The following is an 11,866-nucleotide window of genomic DNA, read 5'->3' as shown; positions in this document are numbered from 1 at the left end:
CGAGTAGCTGGGATTACAGGTGTGTGCCACCACGCCCAGCTAATTTTTGTATTTTTAGTAGAGATGGGGTTTCACCATGTTGGCCAGGCTGGTCTGGAACTCTTGACCTCGTGATCCCCCCACCTCAGCCTCCCAAAGTTCTGGGATTACAGATGTGAGCTGAGCCACCACGCCCAGCCACGCATTTTTTATGGTCAAATGGCGTGCATTTCAGCAACAGATGAGTTCATCTTTACTGCGTGAATAGAACTGTGTTCATTCCCAGGTTCACAAAAATGCAGTCAGATCTTGCAGTTCTTTCACATTTTAGTTGAAAGGTCATCAAGGGTTGGTGTTTTTGCTGCTGGTATTTCCTGTTTACGTATCCATGAGAAAGGTCATGCCTTTTTAGGCTGTAGTATTTCCAGTCTTTCTTCTATCTGCTGGCTCCAACTCTAAATACAGTTTCTGGGGGTAGATGAAGGGCTGCCGTCACTTATCTTACTTTTGATTTGTGTTTGATAGCAGCATCACCATTCAGATAGTCAATTACATTTTTAAAAAGCTGATGAGAGTTTTGATTTTGGTTTTTCCTCTGGACATTTTGTAATTTCACTTCTAGAACTAAGTCACTATAACCTGATTTCCTCTGTGGGAGGAAGAAGATAAAACAATCTGACCAGGAGAATTTAAAAAGTTGTGATTCTTCTGTCTTAGGAAAAATCTTTCTCTTATGCTTGTTTTTCTCCATACCCAGCATTTGAGCTTTCCCTCACCAACGCTGAAGATCTTATGGAAAAAAATTATTCATTCCCATAGATATGTGGATGTCCTGTTATTTTAAGATAAATTCATTATACTCTTCGACAACTTTTAATTAATAACGTATTTTGAAATGATTTCAAATTTATTTATTTATTTTTTAGAGATGGGGTCTTGCTATGTCACCTAGGCAGGAGTGTGATGGTGCAATCATAGCTCACTATAAGCTCAAACTCCTGGGCTCAAGTGATTCTCCCGCCTCAGCCTCTGGAGTAGCTAGATGCCACAATGCCTGGCTAATTAAAATTTTTTTTTTGTTGTGGAGATGGAGTCTTTCTACATTGCCCAGGCTGGTCTTGAACCCCTGGGCTCAAGTGATCCTCCCACCTTGGCCTCCCAAAGCACTGGGATTATAAGCATGAGCCACTGCATGTGGCCTGATGTTAAATTTAAACCTTACAGGAACATAACCGTTTTCATTCAGGTTCTCGCCAACATTTCACTGCATTTGTTCTCATCACTTTGTCTTTTCATGTTCCCATGGTCATTAGTGTTTTTTCTGAACCATGTGAGTGCAGGCTGTCCACATGGTGCTTCCTTCTCCCTAACTCTTCCAGTGTGTGTGTTCCTGAAATAAGGACCTTCTCCTATATGACCACTCAGACACTGTCCAGGAGCAGCCAAGGGGAAATGTAGCCTTGTAAGGAAGGTCGTGGTAGGTCCTCAGGGCCTTGGGTCAACCATGCCCCTCCCATATTTGACTGCCTACCATATCCTGTCTCTTCAGTCTCGTTCAACATGGTATTTTCTTATCTCATCCCACCACTGGTGATGTTAAAATTGATCACCTGGTCATGTTGATGTCTGTCAAACTTGGCTATAATGTCACCCTTTCCCCTTGGTAATTGACTAGTGTTATGAGGGGAGATAAGCTGACATTATTCCAGAACTCCATTCTACATTAAACTTCAACTTCAGTCCTCACTGGATGACTCCTGCCTGAATCAGCCACCACTATCATAGTTGCTAAACAGTGATTTTCTATTTTCATTATCTCTTAGTTTGTTTTACTAAAAGGAGAAACCTTCATCTATCACCAGTATAGAGTCATGGATTTGTATTTTATTCAATTAATGCATTATTATGTTTTACCTTCATACTCTTATTGTTCCTGATTTGGTCAGTGGGAGATCTTTCAAAGTGGGTTCTTCCTTCCCTCTGTCTCTCATTCTTTGGATATATCTCCTCATTCTTTTTTTATTTTATTATTTTATTTTATTTTTTTGAGACAGAATTTTGCTCTTATTGCCCAGGCTGGAGTGCAATGGCGTGATCTTGGTTCACTGCAACCCCCAGGTCCCGGGTTCAAGCAATTCTCCTGCCTCAGCCTCCTAAGTAGCTGGGTTTACAGGTGCCCACCACCATGCCCAGCTAATTTTTTGTATTTTAGTAGAGACAGGGTTTCATCATATTGGCCAGACTGGTCTCAAACTCCTGACCTCGGGTGATCCACCCTCCTCGGCCTCCCAAAATGTAGGGATGACGGGCGTGAGCCACCGCGCCTGGCCTCTTTTTGTAATTAAACAAATTTTATTAGAGACAGGGACTTACTTTGTTGCCCAGGCTGGAGTGCAGTGGCATGATCATACTTACTTACTGCAACCTCAATCCCTTGGGCTCAAGTGATCCTGTCACCTCAGCCTCCTGAGTAGCTGGGACCACCAGCACATACCACCACTTCCAGCTAACTTTTAAGTTTTTTGTAGAGATAGGGTTTCACTATGTTGCCCAGGCACATCTCAAACTCGTGAGCTCAGATGTTCCTCCCACCTTGCCTCGTTCTTTGAATATTTACTTGGCATGGCAAGCAATTCCAGACTCACTGTGTACTTACCCTGCCTCAGACCTAGTATCAGCTATTGATTTTTATGGAGGAGATATTTACAAAACCAAAATCTGGGTGTTTAAAATGCTCATTGCTATTGGGATGTCATTGCTTCTAGGCTTTCTCAGTGGAGTGAGACCTAGAGAATATATATATGCATATATGTCTACACACATGTGCATACACATACATGCATAACTTTTAAAAAAAAATTACCTCCCATGTGCAGGCGCACACAGATCTCGCCAAAGCAGGTAGGAGAGGAGCCAGGGGAGCAGTGGTGACCATTCCGGCAGCACCCTGGGAGTTTCCATCTTTATCTTTCTGTGGCTGTCTTTGTATATGGATTAAAACCTATAGCTTCTCATTAATATCTCCAATTCTGATCTGAACCCTCAAGATTCTGTCTGTATTTCCATGTTTGTAAAATCTCAAAAAGTGAAAAATCTAGCTCTAACTGACTAGAGAGGGTGGGAGATTTATATTATGGAATAAGAAAATCAGCAAGTACATTAAGGATGTACGTTAAGGATGTACTTCCTGATTTTTCTATTCCATAATATAAATAATCTCCCCACCCTCTAGCTTTCTCTTCTTAACTTTTTTTTTTTTTTTGAGATGGAGTCTTGCTCTGTCGCCCGGGCTGGAGTGCAGCTCGGCTCACTGCAACCTCCACCTCCTGGGTTCAAGTGATTCTCCTGCCTCAGCCTCCCGAGTAGCTGGGATTACAGGCGCCCATCACCATGCCTGGCTAATTTCTGTATTTTTTGTAGAGATGGGGGTTTTGCCATGTTGGCCAGGCTGGTCTAGAACTCCTGATCTCAAGTGATCCACCCGACTCGGCCTCCCAAAGTGCTGGAATTACAGACGTGAGCCACCACACCCGGCCAAATTCTCCTTTCTCCAGTTCCTTATCTACTTATCATTCTACTTGGTATCTTTAGGATAAAATCAAACTATTTGCCATCTTCTTGGGTCTCAGCACAGTCAACACTGCCATAATTTTTCCACTTTCCTACTCTATCTGAATATTCACTACCCCAGACATCCACTTTGTTTGAAACGTTCTTATGTCTGTACCACGTCTTCATATTCTTAAAGGATGCCCCTACCAAAGTGATGTCTTCTGCTTCTAAACTTGGAATTTTCTAGTGTATTTATCTGACTCTTAACAAGGAAGAAAATGATATATCTTGAGGATGTATCTTTTACTTTTCTAAGTGGATTAAGGCTTTTTTTTTCTTTCAGTCATGTTTTCTTTTTATCCTGAAGTGCTTTATCCTAGCCTCGATTTCTACTTAGATGTTTCTTGGTCTGATTAGATTTTAGCAGTGAGAATACTTCTACCAGTATTCCACAAACTAGCGACTTATTAATTGTGTAGAATTTTACTAGGTAGCAAATGAGATCACTTGAAGATACAGTACTGATAATCAAACGTACTCAGAACATGCCATGTATTTCACACTGTGTTAAGAGCAGTAAGTGTAACAGAGATGTTTCATAACAATCTGTTAGTTATTTCAAGGAACACTGAATGTTGAATATCATCTTCCAGAAAATATAAATGGGTTAGAGAATAAGTGAAAGGAATTTAGAGGAATCTATGCCATTTTTCTTGTAGGACTTGACCAGTGATTACCATCCATTGTATATTACACATCAAATCAACAATCTTTTTTTTTTTTAAAGTAGAGACAGTGTCTCCCTTTGTTGCCTAGACTGGTCTTAAACTCCGAAACTCAGGTAATCCTTCCGCTTTGGTTTCCTAAAGTGCTGGGTTTACAGGCCTGAGCCACCATGCATGGCCTGTTTTTTGTTTGTTGGTTTGTTTTCTTTAAGAGTTGGTTTGTGCTTGTTTTCTGTTTATAATGTCATCAACCTTCATTGAGTATATTCAGTGCAGGCCCTAAATCAATAGAACCTGATCTAAAGTGGAATAGTAAATCAGTCTGTTTTTGTGTTTGCAGTGGGATCATGAAACCTGGCCTCAATGCCATCCTGGGACCCACAGGTGGAGGCAAATCTTCGTGAGTATAAGAGAGTATAAGTGAGCTTTTTCTGTGCACTTTTAATGTGCTTTTAAAATCCACTTTTTTGTGTGTGTAACCAGGTATTTATTGAGCATTTGCAATGCGTGTCAGGTCTGGTTCTAGGTGCTGTGGATAACTGTAGTTGTGTGGTTTTGTCCCAAGGACCAGGTAGTCTTATTAGGTTAGCTTTACTAATAGGACTTGATAAGATGATTGACATGTAGCAGGTGACCATGTTATCAGCTAATAGGGAGGAAAAAGAATGGGAGAATGTTAAAAGTAGGGAAAGGGAGCAGAAGATGTAAGTAAAGTCATGAGTTTTAGATGAAAGAGCACATTGCCTGTGTTGGTACCTCCAAGGTCAGACAGCTGGGAGGGCCATTTGGGAGATCTGTACTTGATCAGCCAATGGTGTCTTGCTTTATGTTTTGGGGCTTTATTGTAATGTACAATGAAAAGAGAAAGATGAGAATTTTTAAAAGCATAATTTTAGTTAAACCATAGAATTTATTGACCAGTTAGTTTTCTAACTAAAGCAGAATTTGGATTCAAAGTAGCCATGGAATATATAGCTTGTGTTGGAGGGAAAAAAACCCCACAACATATATATGCTCTTATAGGTTATTAGACCCACAACATATACATCCTCTTATAGGTTATTAGATGTCTTAGCTGCAAGGAAAGATCCAAGTGGATTATCTGGAGATGTTCTGATAAATGGAGCACTGCGACCTACCAATTTCAAATGTAATTCAGGTTACGTGGTACAAGTAAGTATTAATGGGTTTGCATTTTCTGTTTCCTCTGTTTCTATATGGGTAAGTGCTTTGGCTGATAGTTCAATGTGCTTCCAATTGATTATGTGACATGTTCCTAGAACTGACCTCCTTTACAGCAGCTTTTCTTAATTTCCCATAGATACTTATGTGAAAAGGCAGGGAGAATCTGGAATATGGCCCTTGTAAGGACAGTGATACCAATTCTCATTTTTCTATCATTTCTAAAAGATACTACTGTTATCCTTTTTTTGCCTTTCCTTCATCTTTCTTTTCCCCTAGCTTAGAAAGATATTTTGGCAAATCCTTGTATGAAGCAATCTGGAAGTGTCTGCTGGTAGTTAACATAATTACTTGCATTCTATTTGGGTGTACAGATAGGGGGTGAAAATGATTATAGCAGGCTTTGCAGACATCTATGGGGTTAACTGTCATTTGCAGAACTGCAGGTTCATCATTAGCTAGAACTTTACCTTAGTTACGTTATTTTTGTGGATTATGTTACATATACTAAACAGTCATGGTCTTAGAAAAGACTCATTATGTCTCATTAAAATGCTATTTGCCTTAAGGATGATGTCGTGATGGGCACTCTGACGGTGAGAGAAAACTTACAGTTCTCAGCAGCTCTTCGCCTTCCAACAACTATGACGAATCATGAAAAAAACGAACGGATTAACAGGGTCATTCAAGAGTTGGGTCTGGATAAAGTGGCAGACTCCAAGGTAATGTGGAGAAACTGAAAGCATCGTGATCAGCATAGATAGGACCTGATTCAGAGGTTTCCTGTAATGTGTATGGTCAAAAGTGATTGCTTTCCATAACAATGAGAAAAGCAGCTTGTTACATAATATGAATGTGGAAATTAACCTGGAAAAAAATCTTTACAATGTTTGAATTGTGCACCTGAAGTGATGTGGTGTTGTATGTGAAAGTGTTCCTGCCCTTTCCTTATGCTCCTCCCCCACCTTATGGCTTAAGTCACGTCTCATTCCATATCTGCACTAGCTTTTCTTCTTCCTCTTTTTCTCTTCCTCCTTTCAGTCACTCTTCCTCCAAGGGACTTTGTTCCATTGCTATTGAGGTATATTTCTGGGATTGATAAGTGATGAGAGTCCAAGGTTTCTTGCTCTGTATCAGCAGTCCCCAGTGTTTTTGGCACCAGGGACCGGTTTTGTGGAAGACAGTTTTTCCATGGACCAGGGTAGGGCGGATGGTTTTGGGATAATTCAAGTGTATTACATTTATTGCACACTTTATTTCTATTATTATTTCATTGTAATATATAATGAAATAATTATACAACTCATCATAATATAGAATCAGTGGGAGCCCTGAGCTGGTTTTCTTGCAACTAGATGGTCCCATTTGGGGGTGATGGGAAACAGTGAGACATCATCAGGCATTAGATTCTCATAAGAAACACACAATTTAGATCCCTTGCACGTGCAGTTCACAATACGGTTTGTGCTCCTATGAGAATCTAATGCCGCCACTGACCTGACAGGTGGAGCTCAGGCAGTAATGCAAGCATTGAGGAGCGGCTGTAAATACGGATGAAGTTTTGCTCACTCGCCTGCTGTGCATACTGGTTCCCCAGCAGTTGGGGTCCCCTGCTCTATATATTTTAGTTTGCTATAATTTGGCTTCCAAAATTATATTTGGTCAAATTAGGATTTATTTCTCGTTTGTGTAGTGTGTTTTTTTTTATAGCCTTTCTTTTGATGGTTTTGTCTCTCATTCCCTCCCTCCTTCTCTGCCTCTTTTTCTTCTGCCAGATGTTTACAGACTTTTGTATGCTAAGCTGTCTTTTAGGTTCTAGAGATACAATTGTGGGCAAGAGAGACAAAGTAACACCTCCTCTTGTGGGTTGGAGAGGATCGTGAAGAAAAAAAATGAAACGAATGAATGAACTTTACAATTGATTAATAGGTATGGAAGATGTGCTGAGAAGATATTTGAAGCTTTGGGTGAAAATGAGCTTTTTGCATTGTAATGCGTATAATGTAATCCCCTGTGGTATCCCTTACTTAGAAGCAATGAAGAATGAGATGTTCTAATGGTCTATACTTCATATTATGCTTTCTGACAGTCTTTTCTGTTCAGGGTGTTTTACTGTATTTTGTTTGGAAGAGTAACTCTGAGATGCCACCATTCACCACTTATTTCCGCTTTATGAGTGATTGGGTTTTCTTTGCTTCGGTTCTGTTTATTTATTTGATTTTATCTTTCCAGTAAGGTGGTTTGTTCCACTCTGTTCTTTACCTTCAGGCAGCCATTGCCCTATGTTGCTTGTTAGGATTTCTAGGGAAAACAGACTGTGAAGGCACAGCTATTGACTTCTTAGTTTATTTATCTAAATGATTGAAGCAATACATTTAAAATATTTACTTTTTGTGAAATTTTAAACATAACAGAAATGTAAAGTGAATTGTCTGATTACTATAGTAATTATATGGTTAAAGTATAATTAATATAGTAATAAGACTATTAATATCATTTACATAGATTTCCCAGTTTTTAACCTTAGGTATATGGGGTCAATTTGGGAAGCCTCATGGTAATTAAAAAGGTGTTAATACGGGATGAGAGAAAGTGAACTTTCCTAGCTACGGAGCCCATGCTTTTACTGTAAGTCCACCTGGACACTGGGAGGGGAGAGAGTGTTAGATGGCTAATACATTATAGTTGCTTTCACATTTTCTTCTCCTGACTTTATCTCCCTTTTTAGACTGTGATTTCACCATGTCACCTATCTTTTAGTGTTCTGAACTTCAAACTAAATATTTGATTCAGTAAGGAACAACCTGTTAACAGCAGGTGCATTTTTTAAAAAAATTTTATCTTTTATTAAAGTTCTGGGATACATGTGTAGAACCTGCAGGTTTGTTACATAGGTATACATGTGCCATGGTGGTTTGCTGCACCCATCAATCCATCATCTACATTAGGTGTTTCTCCTAATGCTATCCCTTCCCTAGCCCCCGACACCCCGACAGGCCCCAGTGTGTGATGTTCCCCTCCCTGTGTCCATGTGTTCTCATTGTTCAACTCCCACTTATGAGTGAGAACATGTGGTGGTTGGTTTTCTGTTCCTGTGTTGGTTTGCTGAGAATGATGGTTTCCAGCTTCATCCATGTCCCTGCAAAGGACATGAACTCATTCTTTTTTGTGGCTGCGTAGTATTCATGGTGTATATATGCCACATTTTCTTTATCCAGTCTATCATTGTGGGCATTTGGGTTGGTTCCAAGTCTTTGCTATTGTGAACAGTGCTACAATAAAATATATGTGTGCATGTGTCTTTATAGTAGAATGATTTATAATCCTTTGGGTATATACCCAGTAATGGGATTGCTGGGTCAAATGGTGTTTCTGGTTCTAGATCCTTGAGGAATCGCCACACTGTCTTGCACAATGGTTCAACTAATTTACACTCCCACCAACAGTGTAAAAGCATTCTTATTTCTCCTCATCCTCTCCAGCATCTGTTGTTTCCTGACTTTTTAATGATCACTATTCTAACTGGCGTGTGATGGTATCTCACTGTGGTTTTGATTTGCATTTCTCTAATGACCAGTGATGATGAACTCTGTTTCATATATTTGTTAGCTAAGTAAATGTCTTCTTTTGAGAGGTGTCTATTCATATCCTTTGCCCAATTTTTGATGGGGTTATGTTTTTCTTATAAATTTGTTTAAGGTCTTTGTAGTTTCTGGATATTAGCCCTTTGTCAGATGGATAGATTGCAAAAATTTTCTCCCATTCTGTAGGTTGCCTGTTCACTCTGAAGATAGGTTTCTTTTTTTTTTTTTCTTTCTTTTTTTTTGTGCTGTGCAGAAGCTCTTTAGTTTAATTAGATCCCATTTGTCAATTTTGGCTTTTGTTGCAATTGCCTTCAGTGTTTTAGTCATGAAGTCTTTGCCCATGCCTGTGTCCTGAATGGTATTGCCTAGGTTTTCTTCTAGGGTTTTTACAGTTTTAGGTCTTACATTTAAGTCTTTAATCCATCTTGAGTTAATTTTTGTATAAGGTTTAAAGAAGGGTGCAGTTTCAGTTTTCTGCATATGGCTAGCCAGTTTTCCCAGCACCATTTATTAAATATGGAATCCTTTCCCCATTGCTTGTTTTTGTCAGGTATGTCAAAGATCAGATGGTTGTAGATGTGTGGCATTATTTCTGAGGCCTCTGTTCTATTCCATTGGTCTATATATCTGTTTTGGTACCAGTACCATGCTATTTTAGTTACTGTAGTCTTGTAGTATAGTTTAAAGTCAGGTAATGTGATGCCTCCAGCTTTGTTCTTTTTGCGTAGGATTGTCTTGGCTATACGGGCTTTTTTTTGGTCCCATATGAAATTTAAAGTAGTTTTTTCTAATTCTGTGAGGAAAGTCAATGGTAGCTTGATGGGGATAACATTGAATCTATATATTACTTTGGACAGTAGGGCCATTCTCATGATATTGATTCTTCCTATCCGTGAGCATGAAATGTTTTTCCATTTGTTTGTGTCCTCTCTTACTTCCTTTAGCAGTGGTTTGTAGTTCTCCTTGAAGAGGTTCTTCACATCTTTTGTAAGTTGTATTCCTAGGTATTTTATTCTCTTTGTAGCAATTGTAAATGGAAGTTCATGATTTGGCTCTCTATTATTGGTGTATAGGAATGCTTGTGATTTTTGCACATTGATTTTGTATCCTGAGACTTTGCTGGAGTTGCTTATCAGCTTATGGAGATTCTGGGCTGAGACAAAGGGCTTATCTAAATATACAATCATGTCATCTGCAAACAGAGACAATATGACTTCCACTCTTCCCATTTGAATACACTTTATTTCTTTCTCCTGCCTGATTGCCCTGGCCAGAACTTCCAATATTATGTTGAATAGGAGTGGAGAGAGAGGGCGTCCTTGTCTTGTGCAGGTTTTCAAAGGGAATGCTTCTAGCTTTTGCCCATTCAGTGTGATGTTGGCTGTGGGTTTGTCATAAATAGCTCTTATTATTTTGAGATACATTCCATCAATGCCTAGTGTATTGAGAGATTTTAGCATGAAGGGGTGTTGAATTTTATCAAAGGCCTTACTGCTGCATCTATTGAGACAATCATGTGGTTTTCATTGTTTGTTCTATTTGTGTGATGGATTATGTTTATTAATTTGCATATGTTCAACCAGCCTTGCATCCCAGGGATGAAGCCAACTTGATCATGGTGGGTAAGGTTTTTGATGTGCTACTGGATTTGGTTTGCCAGTAGTTTGTTGAGGATATTTGCATTGATGTTCATCAGGGATATTGGCCTGAAATTTTCTTTTTTTGTGTATCTCTGCCAGGTTTTGGTGTTAGAATGATGCTGGCCTCATAAAATGAGTTATGGAGGAGTCCCTCTTTTTCTATTGTTTGGAATAGTTTCAGAAGGAATGGTACCAGCTCCTCTTTGTACCTGTGGTAGAAATCGGCTGTGAATCCATCTGGTCCTGGATTTTTTTTGGTTGGTAGGCTATTAATTACTGCCTCAATTTCAGAACTTGCTATTGGTCTATTCAGGGATTCGACTTCTTCCTTGATTAGTCTTGGGAGGGTATATGTGTCCAGGAAAATCCATTTCTTCTAGATATTATAGTTTATTTGCATAGAGGTGTTTATAGTATTCTCTGATGGTAGTTTGTATTTCTGTGGGATCAGTGATTATATCCCCTTTTTCATTATTTAATATATCTATTTGATTCTTCTCTCTTCTTTATTAGTCTAGCTTGTGCTCTATCTATTCTGTTAAACTTTTCAAAAAACCAGCTGCTGGATTCATTGATTTTTTTGAAGGGTTTTTTCCTGTCTCTATCTCCTTCAGTTCTGCTCTGATCTTAGTTATTTCTTGTCTTCTGCTAGCTTTTGAACTTGTTTGCTCTTATTTCTCTAGTTCTTTTAATTGTGATGTTAGGGTGTCGATTTTAGATCTTTCCCACTTTCTCCTGTGGGCATTTAGTGCTATAAATTTCCCTCTAAACACTGCTTTAGTTATGTCCCAGAGATTCTAGTATGTTGTGTCTTTCTTCTCGTTGGTTTCAAAGAATTTATTTATTTCTGCCTTCATTTTGTTATTTACTCAGTAGTCATTCAGGAGTAGGTTGTTCAGTTTCCATGTAGTTGTGTGGTTTTGAGTGAGGTTTTTTGTTTGTTTGTTTGTTTGTAGGTATCTATTAGGTTCACCTGGTCCAGAGCTGAGTTCAAGTCCTGAATATCCTTGTTAATTTTCTGTCTTGATGATCTGTCTAATATTGACAGTGGGGTGTTAAAGTTTCCCACTGTTATTGTGTGGGAGTCTAAGTCTCTTTGTAGTCTGTAAGGACTTGCTTTATGAATCTGGGGGCTTCTGTATTGGGTGCCTATATATTTAGGATAGTTAGCTCTTCTTGTTGAATTGATCCCTTTACCATTAGG

At 39.1% G+C, this 11,866-nt stretch overlaps 1 protein-coding gene across 2 annotated transcripts in view; it reads left to right on the top strand.

The window, feature by feature from the left end:
• Positions 1-11,866, top strand: part of ABCG2 (ATP-binding cassette, sub-family G (WHITE), member 2 (Junior blood group)) — a 60,029-nt gene that overhangs the window by 16,026 nt on the left and 32,137 nt on the right. For both annotated transcript variants that reach the window (XM_011951831.1, XM_011951830.1), the window contains exons 3-5: positions 4,597-4,656; positions 5,315-5,429; positions 6,008-6,160. In XM_011951831.1, coding sequence (XP_011807221.1) covers positions 4,597-4,656; positions 5,315-5,429; positions 6,008-6,160 — 328 coding nt within the window. The remainder of the gene's footprint in view (positions 1-4,596; positions 4,657-5,314; positions 5,430-6,007; positions 6,161-11,866) is intronic.

Source organism: Colobus angolensis, unplaced genomic scaffold (assembly GCF_000951035.1).
Source record: "Colobus angolensis palliatus isolate OR3802 unplaced genomic scaffold, Cang.pa_1.0 Scaffold328, whole genome shotgun sequence".
NCBI classification, from domain to species: Eukaryota; Metazoa; Chordata; class Mammalia; order Primates; family Cercopithecidae; genus Colobus; species Colobus angolensis.
Note: the sequence above shows the minus strand (reverse complement) of the source record. Positions and strands in the feature narration are given on the sequence as shown.